This window comes from Heteronotia binoei, chromosome 19 (assembly GCF_032191835.1).
Source record: "Heteronotia binoei isolate CCM8104 ecotype False Entrance Well chromosome 19, APGP_CSIRO_Hbin_v1, whole genome shotgun sequence".
NCBI lineage: Eukaryota > Metazoa > Chordata > Lepidosauria > Squamata > Gekkonidae > Heteronotia > Heteronotia binoei.
The window spans coordinates 23,339,300-23,357,401 of NC_083241.1; the positions used below are offsets into that span (position 1 = coordinate 23,339,300).

Genomic DNA, 18,102 nt, shown 5'->3' on the forward strand with positions numbered 1-18,102 from the left:
CTGCTGTTAATCTACCTTGGATGCTGCATAGAGGAATGACAGAACATATCTGTAATAAACATACATACAGAAGACTGGACAATTATTGTGACAATAATTGAATGCAGTAAGCATTTTATATGAGCTGCACTGAAATTGTAACTGAAGAGGGGGGGGATACTCAGGTATTTGTTATATTGTATTACTTTTATCTTCCTTTCCCCCATTTATTATTTTATCTTTAACTTTTATTCCTCTTAAATTAAATAAAATTATTTGATAAGTATATATACAGTTGTGGGGGAAACACTGATCAATATACCCTGACTAGAGATACATTCAAAAAAATTAATTGTAAGTGTAAAAGGTGCATTTAAGAAAAATTAGACATACTCAAATCTGTTTTAATTTTTTTTAAAAACTACCAAATTCCTATATCCAATTTGCCAGCACCGTCTGCCATAATTCACAATGTACATAAGAAACTCCACCATTGCACCATTTATTTAACTGAGAAGGTACCAGTGCCTCAACACGTATTTCAGACATTAACATGGTTGCTTCTTATGCCTGTAATCCTAAGAACCCTGAATAAAATAGGTCTTCCTTCTGAGTAGCCCCGTTCAGGATTGCTTCCTATATGTTTGTTTTTTTAATTGCCATATTATTTATCAGCACACATGCTGGCAGATACAGCAAATGAACCTAGTAAATGAAAACAAGCAGTAAAATGACATTTCAAATGTTGTTTCTCACATTTTCTTATACCTATTTATTGAATATGTTGTAATTGTCCTTCTGGAAAAGCTAACTAGCGTTTATAGGAGAACCAAGTTTGAGTCCAGTGGCACCTTTAAGACTAACAGTTTTATTCAAGGTATCAGCTTTCATAGCATTATTATTGTAAGCTGCCTTGAACCATGAGGAAAGGTAGGATACAAATACTGTAATAAATGAAGCGTCTAATTTAGCCCTGGGGCACAGAATGGCAAGCAGCAGTATTGCAGTTGAAGCTCTGCTCACGACCTGAGTTCAATCCCGGCAGAAGCTGGGTTTCAGGTAGCCGGCTCAAGGTTGACTCAGTCTTTCATCCTTCTGCGGTGGTAAAATGACTACCCAGCTTGCTGAGGGTAAAGTGTAAATGACTGGGGAAGGCAATGGAAAACCACCCCGTAAAAAGTCTGCCGTGGAAATGTTGTGATGCCATATCACCCCAGAGTCAGAAATGACTGGTGCCTGCACAGGGGACTTCACTTTTAATTTAGTCATTTAACTCTGTATTAATAGTTTGATATCCTGTGCAACTACAGCTGATATTCAAGCAGAATACAAATGTTAATAATAAACATTTCTGATATCCACAATAGTGAGCATGGATCTAATTAACTTTACTGTACAACCATTTATCCGTTCCTGGATGAGGGAGAAGGCTTATGGATGTTTTAAACTACAGCTGCCGCCACCACCACCCTCAAGTCACAGGTGTCTAATCCAAAGCAAAAGTTAAAACACCCCTTGGGCATGCCCAACCTCTAGGTGTGCCTAATGGAGCTCTTTGGATTCCAGCCCTAGTGCTTTAATTAAGGTATGGTATGTCTATCAAAAGCATTTGGGAGTGAAGGGAGATTTTAGAATACTCTTATTTTTTAACTTGCAATGAAATATTGTTATATTAGCATACTAACTGAAGCTTAATCCCAACAAAACAAAAGTGCTACTGGTGAACAGTTTTATCTGAGATTTAATGTTTTGTATGGGGTTGAACTTCCCTTGAATGAATGGGTGCGTAGTCTGGGGGTGCTTTTGGATCCAGTGCTTCTGAATAAACAGTTGGCAGCTGTGTCCAAGAATGCCTTCTACCAGCTTTGACTGGACAGAAAAGATCTGGCCACTACGCTGCATGCCCTGGTTCTACCTAGATTAGATTACTACAATGCACTCTATGTGGGGCTGCCCTGGAAGTGTTTGTGCAGAATGCTGCAGCCAGGAAGTTGAGTGGAGGGGGTTGTAGGGATCACTTCAGTTTTGGCTCACCTACATGGATTTCCAGTTTGTTTCCAGGCACAATTCAAGATGCTGGTCTTGACCTTCAAAGCCCTATGAGGTTTGGGACCAACATACCTGAAGGACCACCTAATCCCCTCTGAACTTGCCTGTTACGGTGATCTTCAGAGGCCCTGTTTTGGTACCCCCACCTCAGGAGTTGGGCTCAGTCACAGCATCAGAGCTCTGGAACTCTGCCAAAGGAGATTCATCTGTCCCCTTCTGTTAACATCTTCCACCAGCAGATGTTTTTGTTCTGGCATTCCCTCAATGATCCCTCCTTCCTAACCAATGTTTTGCATGTATTTTAACTAGATGGATTCTAACTCTGGTTTTTAAAGCTCTTTAAAAAGTTGTTTTAATGAGGTATGTTTGGGAAAGAGTTTATTTTAATGGTTTTACAATGTAATTTTTTACTGCATGTTTTAAATTGTTAGCTGTCCTAGTGGCCCTTATAAGGATAGTAAAGGCAGAATATAAATTTTGTAAACATATAAGTTAAAAAAATGTTTTAACATTGCCTTACAAAGCAGTGCCAATTGATGGAACTTATAATAAGATGATCTTGTGCTACTTTTCAGGTCAGATGCAAAGCTTTGAACATGAACATATGAAGCTGCCTTATACTGAATCAGACCCTTGGTCCATCAAAAGTCAGTATTGTCTACACAGACTGGCAGCAGCTCTCCAGGGTCTCAAGCTGAGATTTTTCACACCAATTTGCCTGGACCCTTTTTTGGAGATGCCAGGGATTGAACCTGGGACCTTCTGCTTACCAAGCAGATGCTCTACCACTGAGCTACCATCCCTCCCCTGTTGCTTTATTTCATTTGTTTCCTACCTTTCTGTCAAGTTCAGGGAACTTCAAATGGTCCCACAGTGACCATGGTCATCCACTTATGGGTAAGTAGAGATCTGAACCCAGGTTTCTCTTGCCCTAATTTGACACTCTATACCAGGGGTGGCCAATGGTAGCTCTCTAGATGTTTTTGCCTACAACTCCCATCAGCCCCAGCCAGCATGGCCAATGGCTGGGGCTGATGGGAGTTGTAGGCAAAAAAAAACATCTGGAGAGCTACCGTCGGCCACCCCTGCTCTATACACACTACACTGGCTCATTATTTACCTGTACTTGAATAAGAACCAGACAGTACATCCGATTGACTTTAATATTTATTTTAAGGTTTGCGAAGATTAAGCCAGCACTGGCTTAATTGTATATACCAAACACATGCATCCAATTATTTATTTATATACTACTACCCACATATGAATGCTGACTTTTCATAACAGCCAATTACACAGTTAAATACACAGATTCAATATAATACATGTCACTTCAGAACCAGTAATAGATTTTTTCCTCTGTAACAGACGAAGAATGAGGTCTCGCTGGAGTTCTTTCCAATGCTTACACAAGGCAAAGCCTAGCGAACATTTGCTTGAAAATACCAATCTTATGCACTTTTACATGCAAGAGAATGCAGCTGTAGACAAGACCACTTAAAAGGCACCTTTTAGAACAGATTTGGTTCAGTTCGTCATCTTCAAGCAAGCTTGAAAAAAACGTTCTGAACCAATGTTTTCACAGATATTTGAAGGAACAATTCCAACAGACAAATTCTAAATGCAAAACACTACACACACTAAAGGAACTGGCTCCTGTAATTCCAATTAGACTTGATAGCTCTGAAAGATACAAGGCTCAACCATTTCTCATGGAAGCACTCTTACTGAAGTGAGACTCTGGTGAAGTGTTTGTAGTTGGCTCCTCCAAGAAACCACAGCTTGAAAATGAAGCATTTAAAGCATTCATTTGAAAAAATATGCAGGCCCCTACAGCTGGGGGAGAGTCAGCATTTGAAATGTCAGGTAATAGAAATGATCAAAGCTATAGGCCTTCCAAGAGTAATCTTGAATGCATATATATTTTTCTTCCTAAAGTAATCCAATGCCTTTTGGAAGTACCTATAGATACATGAAGCCTGTGATCACACACACTCCATAATGCACTTTCAATCCACTTTCGGTGCACTTTCCAACTGGATTTTACCAGTTCACACAGTACAATCCTCCAGTTGGAAAGTGGATTGAAAATGCATTATGTAGTGTTTGTGATTGCAGCTGAAGTATAATAAACTGTAATAAATGTAAACTTCATGCTCCACATAAAGCCATATTCCTGACTATACCTTCAAGTGAGCGTGTCACAGAGAACCAAGCTGTACCTCAAAATCAGAAAGGTGCATATTATTTACTTATTTATATCACATCTTTCTCCGCAATGGGGACTCAAAACGGCTTATATGTTTCTCCTCTCTGTTTTATCCTCAGAAGAACCCTATGAGGTAGGTTGGGCTGAAAGTGTATGACTGGTCCAAGGTCACCCAGCAAGCTGACATGACAAAATGTGAATCACCCAGAACCTAGTCTGGCACTCTAACCAGTAGTCAAGCAAAACTAAATGGCCACAGAGAGGATTGAGCTTATGTTCTGATCCCTTATCGAAGGTACATACACATTGCTAGGGATTCAGAATCAAATGCCAACAAGAGGAAATGCTTTAGAATAGAAGGCTTCTGTTTGAGGCAGCCTAAGGACTTCCATGGAATTATAGCTATCCTGTTACAGGCCTTGCCACAAGTCTGCAATTTTTAAATGGAGTTTTAGGGATCTCATACCTTGGACAAAGGAAGAAGAGGGAATCTGTTAACTGAGAGACTGGTTGTGGTTGTCTCTCTCTCGGCTTGGCTTCGCGAACGAAGATTTAAGAAGGGTGCAATAGTCCACGTTTGCTGCAGGCTCGCTGGTGGCTGACAAGACCAATGCGGGACAGGCAGGTCCGGCCACAGTAGCTGCAGGGAAAAGTCTGATTTGGGGTTGGTGCTGTAGCAGTGCGATTCTTCCTCAATCTCCTTTTGTCCTCAAGACCAGCTATGCGTGCGTTCTCAAAGGAAGAGACAGCCTGGTGGATGGTGTGCCTCCATGCTTTGCGATCTGAGGCTAGGTCAGACCACTGGTGATGGTTGATGTGACAGGTGCTAAGGGATTTCTTCAAGGAGTCCTTGTACCTCTTCTTTGGTGCCCCTCTATTTCGATGGCCGGTGGAGAGTTCGCCATACAGGGCAATCTTGGGAAGGCGGTGGTTTTCCATCCTAGAAATATGCCCTGCCCAGCGCAGCTGCGTCTTCAACAGCAGTGCCTCGATGCTGGTAACCTCTGCCCGCTTGAGGACTTCAGTGTTGGTCACAAAGTCACTCCAGTGGATGTTGAGGATGGTGCGAAGGCAGCGCTGATGAAAGCGCTCAAGGAGTCGCAGGTGATGACGGTATAAAACCCACGATTCGGAGCCATAGATGAGGGTTGTCATCACAACAGCTTTGTAAACATTGATCTTTGTGCCTTTTTTCAGATGCTTGTTGCTCCACACTCTTTTGTGCAGTCGGCCAAATGCACGGTTTGCCTTTGCCAGCCTGTTGTCAATCTCCTTGTCGATCTTGGCATCTGAGGAGATGATGCACCCCAGGTAGCTGAACTGCTGGACTGTCTTCAGAACTGATTCACCCACAGTGATGCAGGGAGGGTGATAATCTTCCTGGGGTGCAGGCTGGTGGAGAACTTCTGTCTTCTTCAGACTAACTTCTAGGCCGAATAGCTTGGCAGCCTCTGCAAAGCAGGACGTCATATGCTGCAGAGCTGATGCCGAGTGGGAGATGAGTGCAGCATCATCAGCAAACAGTAGCTCTCGGATGAGTTTTTCCATTGTCTTGGAGTGTGCCTTTAGTCGCCTCAGGTTGAACAGGCTGCCATCGGTGCGATAGTGGATGTAGACACCATCGTCCTCATCTAGATCTACTGCGGCTCTTTGAAGCATCATGCTAAAGAAGATCGTAAAGAGAGTTGGCGCAAGAACGCAGCCTTGCTTTACACCTGTGCCTATTGGGAAGGACTCCGAGAGGTCGTTGCAGTGTCTGACTTGGCCTCGCTGGTCTTCGTGTAGCTGGATGATCATGCTGAGGAACCTTGGGGGACATCCTAAACGTTCCAAGATTTGCCACAGGCCTTTCCTGCTAACGGTATCGAAAGCTTTGGTAAGGTCGACAAACGTCACATACAGACCCTTGTTCTGTTCCCTGCATTTCTCTTGGAGCTGCCTGAGAACAAATACCATGTCGGTGGTGCTCCTGTTAGCTCTGAAGCCGCACTGGCTCTCTGGGAGGAGTTCTTCTGCAATGGTGGGCACCAGTCTGTTCAGGAGTATTCTGGCAAGGATTTTGCCTGCGATGGAGAGCAGGGTTATCCCCCGGTAGTTGGAGCAGTCTGACTTTTCCCCTTTGTTCTTGTATAGGGTGATGATGATTGCATCGCGAAAGTCTTGTGGTAATTTGCCTTGTTCCCAGCAGGTGACAAGTACTTTGTGAAGTGAGCTATGTAGTACTGTGCCCCCATGCTTCCAGATCTCTGGTGGAATTCCATCAACTCCTGCTGCCTTGCCACTTTTCAGTTGCTTGATGGCTTTAACAGTCTCTTCTAGGGTGGGGATCTCATCCAACTCTGTTTTCACCGGTTGAAGTGGGGTGAGGTGGATTGCTGAATCTTGAACAACGCGGTTGGCACTGAAGAGAACCTGAAAATACTCCGACCACCGGTTCAGTATGGATGCCTTGTCTGTGAGGAGCACTTGGCCGTCTGCACTATGCAAGGGACTCTGAGACTGATATGATGGACCATATACTGCCTTCAGGGCTTCGTAGAACCCTCTTAAATCACCAGTGTCTGCACACAGCTGGGTTCTCTCTGCAAGCTTGGTCCACCACTCGTTCTGAATGTCTCGAAGCTTGCGCTGGAAGTTGCTACATGCAGCGCGAAAGGTTGCTTTTTTCCCAGGACAGGAGGGCTGAGCAAGATGTGCTTGGTAGGCAGATCTCTTTTTTGCCAGTAATTCTTGGATCTCTTGATTGTTCTCATCAAACCAGTCCTTGTTCTTCCTTGTGGAGAACCCGAGGACTTCTTCAGAGATCTGCAGGATGGTAGTTTTTAGGTGTTCCCAGAGTGCTTCTGGAGAAGGGTCTGTGGGGCAACTGAGGTCCTCAATTCTTGACTGGAGTTTTGCCTGGAAGGCAGATTTAACTTCGGCTGACTGGAGGCTGCCAACCTGAAACTTCCTCCGAGGGATACCTCCTCTCCTGGGTGTGGGTTTAAAGTGAAGACGGAGATTGCAGCGTACAAGACGATGATCCGTATGACATTCTGCGCTGGGCATTACTCGGGTGTGTAAGACATCCCGAAGGTCTCTCTGGCGCACCAGAATGTAGTCGATAAGGTGCCAATGCTTGGACCGTGGGTGCATCCAGGTTGTCTTCAGACTGTTCTTCTGCTGGAAGATAGTGTTGGTGATGGTGAGCTGGTGCTCCATGCAGAATTCTAGCAGGAGGCGCCCGTTGTCATTGCAGTTGCCAATGCCGTGTTTGCCAAGTACTCCTTTCCAGGCTTCCGAGTCTTTACCTACTCGCAATACATAGCCTCTCCTCTCCCGGTGTAGTGAACGCCGCGTGGTCACTGTCTGGCTATGCCTGGCAGATGGTCACTGCAATGGCCTCTCCTGCATTACTGCATCCGTAGCAACACCTTCTCGCTGGTCCCCCCCGTTTTCACAGAGTTTGCTACGTCATGGTGCGACCGAATTGTCCGGCGGTATAACCGGATGGGCAGGCTGGGCCCACCAACCTTGCCAGCCTAAGAGAAGGAAAACTCTAACATCAAACCCGGGCAGATAGAGCTCGTTAATGTAACACCTACCACCTGGAGGACTCACTGCCGGCGTCCCGGCTTACTGGGCCATGGCAGATGACCCCCAGGTGAAAGGGTGGAGCCAGTACCGCGCACACTGCGCTTCACCTAAAAAATTCCTCTGCGCAGGCCTGAAGGGCATATCCACACACACAACCCACAACGCATCAAGTCCTGCAGCGATAGGCAAGGGGCGAAACGGCAGGTGGAAGGTGCCACTGGAAGCCGCAGTCCCGATCCTGCATGTAGGCGGTTCAGGATATTGGTCGCCTGATGCTAACCCGGAGACGAAAGCATCTTTCGGAAGCACCCTGAACGACCAAGCAGCCTTATCTAGGGACAGCACTGCTTGCTCCACACGGAGAGGGGCCTAGAAAAGGTGGCCTAAACAAAGCTCGTCTCCCCCACCCCAGTTGGCTAGCCGCGGTCAACGGGCATCCTTACTTGCGGTCGAAAAATAACAACAAAGAAAAGGCATGCACCTGCCTCACAAAGTGTGCAAAGACTAAAGCTTGCGTGTTGGAACATCAGAACCATGCTTGACACAGTAGGCAGTGGTCGCCCTGAACGACGCTCTGCTCTCATTGCCCACGAACTTCTCAGGTTGAATATCGACATAGCAGCTCTCAGTGAGGTCCGTTTCCCTGAGGAAGGTAGTCTTCAAGAACACGGTGCTGGCTATACCCTCTACTGGTCGGGTAAGTCAAAGGCTGAGAGCCGCCTTTCTGGCGTTGGCTTCATGGTCAGGAACTCCATTGCCTCCAAACTCGGTTGTGGTTGTAGTACTTGTAAAAACCATGCATTATTTTACAAGCCAAAGAGAGCAGGATACTTGATAATGCTTAGTGGGAACCAGAAAAAGAATGGTCTATTTATGATTATTGACCCAACAATGCATGCCTTATGGAACAGAGCCATATTTATTCCAAAGGGCTCCATGCCCAGGGATTGTCTAATAAATGTGACTATTTATAATTTTTTTTTTACTTTAGTGGAGTTGAAAAATATTGCAGAGGGCCTCTGAAAACAAAGAATAGAGTGTGTTTGTGAACTTTTCAAAGCTATAGGGTTTATTCTCACTGTCACACAACAGGTAATCCATTATACACGACTCTGTGAAGAGCACAGGAAAAGATCAGTAGCAAAGCCAAAAACTTTGGAAGCTGAGTACCAGCTATGTCTACTCACAAAAATGTCCCATTAGTTTCAGTGGTACGTAGACCCATGTAAGTGGGGCACAGGATTGAGCCCTAGTCCTTTCCTCAGAACTAGCTGCCACCCATTTCAACAAGCACACTCAGGATCACAGCCAATACTCCCTCTAAACTGTGGAGTCTTGTGAGCAAAAATTCTGCTTCGTGAGCTATTGGCACTAATGTTGTAAGCTACTACATACATTAGTTTGCTCTGGGGCCATTTTTCCTGAACAAAGAGAAAAATATGTGAGCTGGAGGCTAAAAAACTGTGAGCTAGCTCACACTAACTCAGCTTAGAGGGAACACTGATCACAACTACCTAGGTCAACTATAGGAACATTTATGTAAAAGACCAACTGAATTAAAGAATACTCGCTGCCAAATAAGCATGCCTAACACTACAACCACGTACACAACGATTGCTGTGAGCTGATACAATGTAGTGTCAGAGAAGGAGCTCTATTCCATAGATATTCAAGAATTGCCTTTACCATAAACTCACTTGAAGGCTTTAGCCTTTTATCAGGATATCCTAGGGATTAAATCTAGGGACTTTCTAAATGCAAAGCAGATGCTATACCCCACAATCCCACCCCAAATAATCTCATCAATAATTCAATTGAACAGCGAATGATGCCTTCTGCTGAGTCAGATGCAGATGTCTGTCTACTTTGACAAACAGCAGCTCTTGAGGGGGTCTTTTGCAGAAGTTCTCACATCACTCCTGATCCTGGTAAGTGTAAATGCCAGAACTGAATCTGAGATCCTGGGAGCCACAACCACACTAAAATTATCATGTAATCAGTAATTCAATTGAACACACCCCACAAACATAGATCCCAGATTGGTCTCCTGAGGTTGGGTATCTCTAGGTTGACTGATAAGGTCATTCTTTCACATCTGACACCACGATTCTTTTATCTGAAGAGATGCCAGAGGCTTTACAAAGCATAGGTTTTATCACTGTGCTCTAACTTCCATCTCCTTAGCAGCCTACTTTACAGGGCCAGTGAGACTTATTTAAATCAACACGCCAAAAGCACTATGCAAACATACACCACAGTAGTCGCAAACACCTAAGATGGCCTCAGACTCAGAGTTGCCAGGTCCCCACCAGCAGGGAGGTTTTTTTTTTTTGGGGGGGGGGGGGGTGGAGAGGTTTGGATGTCAGATCTAGGCAGGGAAATCCCTGGAAATTTGGGAATGCAGCCTGGGGAGATCAGAGACCTCAATGGGATACAATGCTACCGAGCCCATCCTCCAAAACATCCATTTTCTTCAGTGGAACTGATCTCTGTCGTCTGGAGATGAGTTATAGCTCCAGGGGATCCCCAGGTCTCACCTGGAGGCTGGCATCCCTACTGATGGTCTAGCTGGTATTTGCTCCCCTTACGATTGCAGCCTGCCAAGCAACCGGGCCCTGGCTCATCAAAACAGAAATACCCTTTTGCTAGCCTTTCCTAGTGGCCCACGAGGCTACGTAGACTCAAGACGGCAACAACTCCAGAGGGGGGCGACGCCGCCAAGCCAGCTCTGAGTGAGTCCCCAACAGCTGGCGCCAGTCTAAAGCTTTGTAGGCCTGTTTCCAAGGTGCCTCCAGATTCCGTTTCGGGTGGCTCCAAACCCCGGAGGGGGAAAGGCGGCGGAGAGCCAAAGCAGCCCTCCACGGTAGGTGGCCGAACCCGTCCCGCCCGCTTGCCACGAAGGCCGACAGAGAGCGAGTCTGGGGGGGAGAGGGAGGGCGGCAGCGCATGCTCAGCAGCGGGGGAGAAGAGGAACCCCGACGCGGGGTTAAGGACACGTGTGAACGCTGCACCCGGGGAAAGGGTGCGCTGCCAACGACGTTCGCACGTAAGAAGGCCCCCCCAGCGCCCCCGCGTCCACCCAGGAGCGGCTCCTCGGGCGCCCCCCGCCAGTGTTGATCCCCGGAAGGCCTCTCCGGGTCCCGCTTTTTTCCCCGACAGGAAATCCTGGCTGGGTTGGGCGCCTGAGGAGCGGAGGGAGCCGCGGTTATAGCGCCGGGTTCCGGGGGAAGTGGAATTATTTTTTACCAGCGAAGAAGAGATCAACTTCCACATCCGGTAACAAGGGCCCTATACAAAAAGGCGCAGACTGACCTGGAAAAGCTTGGCCGGGCCGGCCATTGGGGGGGTGGAAGTGGCAGGGGAGAGGCTGAGACGAGGGGAAGGCAAGGCTCTTACCGTGCTGGCCCGCTCCTGCCCGCCGCCGCCCGCGAGAACGCCAAGCAGGGGCGCCCAAGGCCTCCGCCGCTTCTCATAGGCGCCCAAAAGCCCCACAAAAAAAGTCCCCCCGCGCGCGCCCGGCGGAAGGACACGGCGGCCGCTCGCGTTGGTGAAGCGGCCTGTGAGGGAGGAAGGAAGGAAGGAAGGAGAGGCCGGGGGGAGGGGCGGCCCGAGGGAAGCAACGCTGCGGTTCGCTGTCTTAACGGCGGCTCCTCTCGCCTCCCGCCATCGAGCTACGGGCTTGAGAAGGGTTTGATCCACTTCCCCCCCCCCTTACTATTGCAGAACGGGGTTTGTTTATGGCGTAAACAGGCCTCGACAAAAAGGGGGGGAGGGGAAAAAGGGAAAAATCGGCGGAGGGATACGACAACTGTGAGAGGCGCATGCGCAGAGTCCTGGGGAAGGAGGGAGAACTGAGGCGAAAAGGGGTGCCGCCATGTTGTAGCGGTCGGTTTTCTTTCCCGCCTGAAGGGAGGGGGGAGGGTAGCTGGAGCAGAGGGGCGTCCCTCGGGCACAACGGCCGCTTTGCTTTCCAAGTGTGAGGGGGTCGGAGCTTCACTCCTCCCCTTTTCGGTTGGAAGCTACAGGCTCCCCGTTTGCGCCGCCGAACAAAAAGCCGGTAGCTCGCCAGAGATCTCAGATCGAGCAGCAGCATTTACACAGTAGGAGTCAAGTTGCCCCTTTAAGACCAGCGAAGTTTTATTCAGAATGTAAGCTTTCGTGTGTGCATGCACACTTCTTCAGACGAGGTATCAGGTGTGTGCAAGCTCACGAAAGCTTGCATTCTGAATAAACTTTGCTGGTCTTATAGGTGCAACTTGACTTTGTTGGTCTTAAAGGGACAAGCTTTCGTGTGTGCATGTACACTTCTTCAGACGAGGAATCGGGTGTGCATGCGCACACAAAAGCTTATGTTCTGAATAAAACTTTGTTGGTCTTAAAGGGGCAACTTGACTTTGTTGGTCTTAAAGGGGCAAGCTTTCGTGTGTGCATGTACACTTCTTCAGGCAAGGAATCAGGTGTGTGCAAGCTCACGAAAACTTACATTCTGATTAAACCTTTGTTGATGTTATAGGTGCAGCTTGAGTCCTACTTTGTTCTACTGCTTCAGATCAATACTGCTGCCCACTTGGATCTATCTACACAGTTTACACAGGAATAGATGGTGTCCTGTTTTTGATGGTGGCACTAAGTGGCTTGTTGTCTTCCACTTGGACTTGTGGGGTTAAGAAGGATTCCTTCACCGACTGCAAATTTGAGAGCTTCGCTCTTTTTCAGAGGTTTCTTCGCCCTGCAGTAACTGGCCTTCGCTTGGTGATGTTGGAGTCACGTACACCCCCAAACAAGTCCATAGAAATTAAAATTGACAGGGAGGATTGGGGTGGGCGTTGAGTGTACTCCCCCCTCCCCTTTACAGCTGGGTACTAATGATTTTGTTACATTTTTAGTAAGAGTTTTGTAATAAGGTGGACTATAAAGTATTTCTCCTTAGTAGTACAGGAAATGAACACTAGAAGAATAACTTTATATTGATTTCTATTTTTCTTACCCACTTGCCATGGTATTCCTTAGTTTTTTTAAGCATTGCACTGCCCAATTCTGTAATCGTGTTCCTATTGTAATGTTAATTGGAGGTTCCATACAGTTTTCTATTCTGTCATCTCTCTGGAATGTCAGTGAGAAAGGTGGGCTGTAAATAAAACGTATCAGGAAATAAAAACGGGAAAAAATACAACTTTGTATATTTCACACTATATCTTCATTTCACTTTCTCCTTCAGTGCAAGTAGATTATAGGAAACATTTTCCAGGCTTTTGCATTTATCAATCCATTTGGGGGTTAAACTTCTGTATTCATTCTTGACATGTAGGCCATGGCATCCTTTTGTCCTCCTCAACGTAACTATTAATTGATTGAGGAACTATTTTAAATAAAAATGTGACTGTGAAATACCAAGAATCTTCAGATGAGCCTTTTTCTGTCATTTCAACAGAGAATATGAAGTTCTAGATTGTGGGCACAGCTGCATCTATCTATATTCATTTCCTGTAGACATGGCAGATGGAAAAATAAACTAGTTGAAGTTGCAGGCATGACTGCAAGGAAGCTGAAGCAGTATTGGCCAATGACCTGAGTCTGACAAGGAACCTATGTCTGACCACTGATTGTTAAGTAGCATATCCCTTTTTAAAAACTCGCAAGCTTAATCATGCCTTTATTTATATCACAAATAAATACTTTATTTTGTGGTTCTTTTGCACTGTAACTGGATTGTTACCCAGGGCCTAGTGATCACTGGCCCAGTTTAGGGAAGGGGTGGGTATATGTTTTCAATGCGAGTTCTTTTTATAGTGTGTAGTAACACATGTTCATAATGTGTAGGATAAAAACTTAAACATTATTTTTACTGTGCCTTTCTACCAGGTATGGTCTTAAAGATGATTTACAGCATCCTTATAAGCTATGCAACAAATAAACTGGGGGGGGGGGGGGATCTGGTTCCTTAATCTGTGCTCCTAACCCCCATCCCATGACAAAACACGTTGGTGTTGTCTCTTTGGAGGCGATTCGTTGGCCATAATAGACCCCTACACTCCCAGTCCTAAACCGAAACAGGTAGTTGACCTGAAATACATTACAGTCTCTGCACAGGGGGCTGTTTCCCCTGGTTTCTATCACTGCCACAGAACCTGACTGCTTGTTCATTAGAAGCCAAAAGGGACACATTGGGACATGTGTTGTTTTAGTATCTTGTCCCCAAGCCTCAAAATCTTGGTGCCACTGCTCTAGCTCAGGGGTGGCCAACGGTAGCTCTCCAGATGTTTTTTTGCCTACAACTCCCATCAGCCCCAGCCATCAGCCATGCTGACTGGGGCTGATGGGAGTTGTAGACAAAAACATCTGGAGAGCTATTGTTGGCCACCCCTGCTCTAGCTATTTTTCCTTCAGGTCTTGGGATGTATGCATACACAAAATAGGCCAAACTTATTCTCAGCAGTTTGACATTCTAAACATTGAGATGATGGTTGACCAATGTGTGGCACAGGCAGTATAGTGCAGGGGTGGCCAGTGGTAGCTCTCCAGATGTTTTTTGCCTACAACTCCCATCAGCCCCAGCCAGCATGGCCAATGGCTGGGGCTGATGGGATTTGTAGGCAAAAAACATCTGGAGAGCTACCGTTGGTCACCCCTGGTATAGTGTATGCCTGAAAACGTGTTTCTGGCGTGGCCAGGTTTGTGCTTCTGCCTGTTTCCTCCCAGATTGCATCACTGCCTGCTCCCTACATATGCTTTCAGAGGCACTGTGCTTTGGAGTTAAGGCATGGTTGTCAAAAAGGCAGCTGCTTATTTAAGTCAATCAATGGTTTAGGTATAGAAGATCCCGTTCCTGATGCAATGGGGTGGGATGAGACCTGGGTTCCTTTGTCCCTTACTGCTATGCAATTTTATGACTGACTAATCATAAACAAGCTGGCTTCTGTTTCAGTGATGGACACAGAAAATAAGGCCACCCACAGACAAAATTTGGATATCTTCAATTATTTGGCTGGGGCAATGTAAGAAAGGTGAAATACAAAGCAAAGCTGGCTTGAATAAGGACTGAAAGTGCTCCAAAAGAGATTTATAGATGCTTGTCCCCTATGAGGACCTAAATGGATAGTTGGAGCATCAGGTGAAGGGGCACGGTGGGAGGGGGGGAATTGGCCTTGAGAGAATCCTGCAGGAGGAGTTTGGTCTGAGTGGAATTTCTAAATCCCTCCTACATCATTTCTTTGTAGGCCTCCAATTTGTGTACATCTGTGTATACACAAAAGAATGCTTGGGTCACTCCATTTCCAAGTCATCACAGCTTCTCTAAAACCAGCATAGTACAATGGTTAGAGTATCAAAGGATTGTAAAACCCAGCTTTGAATCTCCATCTTCCATGGAAGTTAGGCCAGTCACACACTTAGCCTACCCTACCTCGCAGGATTGTTATGACAGAGAAAAAAGAATGAAGTTAAGCCACTTTGGGTCCCCGTTAAGGAGAAAGGCAGAGGATTAATTAAGTGAATTAAATACAACTAATCTCTAAAGCGTGTGAGCATGATATTCGCTGTGAAGTTTTTTGAGTATTCAGCCTACTATCAAGTATTCAAGCTGGTGAAGTTGACATAAAAGTTCTGAAAACAAGGGTGATTTTTTTCATTGGGACAGAAGATCTTGTAAACATCAGAAAATATTCATTTGAGGTTGTACTTCATATAGCTTCTGTAACTCCCCAAACTGTTGATTCTTGGTTCCTGTCCCTATTCGATGTACAAGCATAAGATTACACATTTGTTTTGATTTTAATCTATGTCCCATATGCTGTCTTTTCTGAGAACAAATGATCTTGGAAAAGGAGTGGAAAAAATGCCCCCTTCAACTTGTTCTTACATCCTGTGTTTCTTTTCATATTTGGTTTATTTTCTCTGCATTTAGAAGCTCAGCAAAAGCAATGGTTGATTGTTTAAGTTAGGATAGAAATTATTTACAGATACCCTGTTAAGATGTAATTTCTAGGAATGCAGATGGAGCAGCAAACCACACATTCAAGAAAAAATTAGCTCACTGAAGAGTATTTCGGAAATTTTTAATCAAGTTTGATTTTTCAGTTTTTGTAGATTGGTTATTTGTGCTCTAAATAACTGATCTTTACTCTCGCCAGTTAAGTGCAGTTTTGTTGGAATGTCCTGTGTCCCCTCCCAAAAAAGTGTTTTGTGGGAGGAAAAATGGAACTGTATAACATAGGGTGAACAAGAAAAGTTATGACATAGCAAGTCCTGTCACTGCGGAAACTATCTTAAGTATATCGTTAACAATGGAACATTAGTAGGAAGACATGCAAAATGTGCATGATTAGGTGGTTAATTCTCATAAGTTTGGAACATGGAACAAACATACCACTGAAAATGCAACCAAAGTCTGTGTTACTGGAGAAATGTCATGAATGCTGTTGAGAAGCAGAATAAGGAAGTGAACTTGATCATGAAGGAGACAGGGAAGAACAATTCAAGACAGAAAACCATGTGCGATCACAGAGAGTTAAATTTTGTAGCTGAAGTGCATATTTTCATGACCACAGCACATGGAGAAAGCATACTCCATTCAGTGCAATGTTTGCGGACAGAAGTTCTTGGACAGCAAAGCATCAACAGAAAACCACTCAACTAGCATACCTGAATAAAAAGACAGGTACATTTGCACCCCACATGAAGTATTGTGTAACCAGTCTAAGAAAATAAATGAGAACCCTGAACATGCAGAAAGGCAGTACCAATGGCCATGTCTCCTTATCAAGTATCAAAACAGTTTGTGATGTAGAAAATATTAATATAATTCCAAAATTGCTGACAAAAGCCAAGTGGTGAACACTATAAACCACTCAGTATGAGCCATCTGAGATTAATATCAAACATTACATCTTAGCATTGTTCCTTTCACACAGACATAAATGTGAAACCATCACATCAAACAACTAGTGTTGCTGTTGGCGGGTCACCTACCAGCTTTACGAAACATGACCCTTGAACCTAAGGTGGACTTTTTGAATCTACTCAAGAGAAAGTATTGTCAGTGCACTAGGAGCATAAGCTTGAAAATGAACTGGGTGTGTTTAAAGATGTAACATTTATGGAAGAAACCACACACCCGTTTTTTTTAAACAAATTCTGGAAAGAATTGAAATATATACAATACTTACTGTCCTGTCTAAACTAATTTTACTGTTTTAGCAACATAAAATGCATCATTTACAACTTATTTAGCTGATAAAATTGCAATATTTGACATACTTATGGAATTTAAGCGTTACAAATGCCTAAGTTTATAAGAAACAAATTGTAAATAGTACTTGAGAAAAGAAATTGCTTTTTTTAAAAAAAATTCCTTATATTGTCACTATTATCAGACCAACTCACCATCTTTTTTCTCTTTTTGATGTTAAGGAATTGGCTTTTAGTTCATCACTTTTTGTATTACCACTATTTGCAAGTGGAATTTGTATGACCTTAAGTTATCAATAAAACAAAACTTTACTTAAAAAAAAAGAAACTGCAAGCAGATGCACTTTATGCTGCCTTAATGTACCTTAATTTTTGCTTTCTGGTTAGAGCTAAGTTCTCCTTTTGATATCTTTTTGACAGTAACTACTTTTTATTCAGTCCGTGCATAAATGTGCCACAGTGGTTTGAGAGAGGTGAAAAGCGCATCAGGACAAAAGAACAGCAGAAGGCATACAGTTGTTGATGACCGACCTGCATTAGTATCCTATCCTTCTAGGTGCATAAATGCATCTTTGATTTAAGCGCTGTATATGTCTACAGTATGCCCTTCCTGTCCTTGAAACATTTAACTCACTCAAAAAAGAGAAAATATTTTCCTTTTTTTAGTACTCCCATAAATTTTGAATTTTTAATTGGAAAAAATGGGAATAGACCGGGGGGAGGGCGCGTTTTTAACGTTTCCCACCAGGCTTTCACATCTCTTAATGCTGGCAGAACTCAGCAAATGGAATTAGGAGACTGGGAATCCCATTATTCATTTGATTACTACTTCATATGCAGCAGCTACATAGCAGAAACAGATTAAATCATTACAAAATCTGACTGACCACATGGAATCATAATTTGGATCCAGGCATCAAGTTAATAACAGTCCCACATGAAGTGCTGGATTACACAAGAACAGGCAGATACCTCTAACAGTTGGTGCAACCCTAAAATTCTTAACATTCCTTAAAGGACACTCTAGTTCACACTGTCAAGACCAAAGAAGCAGAAATAGGCAAAGTTCAGAGAAGTGTCAATTGGTGGATGCAGTGTGCATT

At 44.6% G+C, this 18,102-nt stretch overlaps 1 protein-coding gene across 4 annotated transcripts in view; it reads right to left on the reverse strand.

The window, feature by feature from the left end:
- The window catches only part of GABPB1 (GA binding protein transcription factor subunit beta 1), a 50,233-nt gene extending 38,738 nt beyond the window's left edge, over nucleotides 1-11,495 (reverse strand). For 2 of the 4 annotated variants that reach the window (XM_060260128.1, XM_060260126.1), the window contains exon 1: nucleotides 11,126-11,263. In XM_060260128.1, the coding sequence (XP_060116111.1) occupies nucleotides 11,126-11,152 (27 nt within the window). In that variant the 5' untranslated portion in view covers nucleotides 11,153-11,263. Of the gene's footprint in view, nucleotides 1-11,125 lie in introns of all 4 variants that reach the window. The other 2 variants (XM_060260129.1, XM_060260127.1) reach the window with 2 other exon arrangements.
- Nucleotides 11,496-18,102: the final 6,607 nt, after the last annotated feature.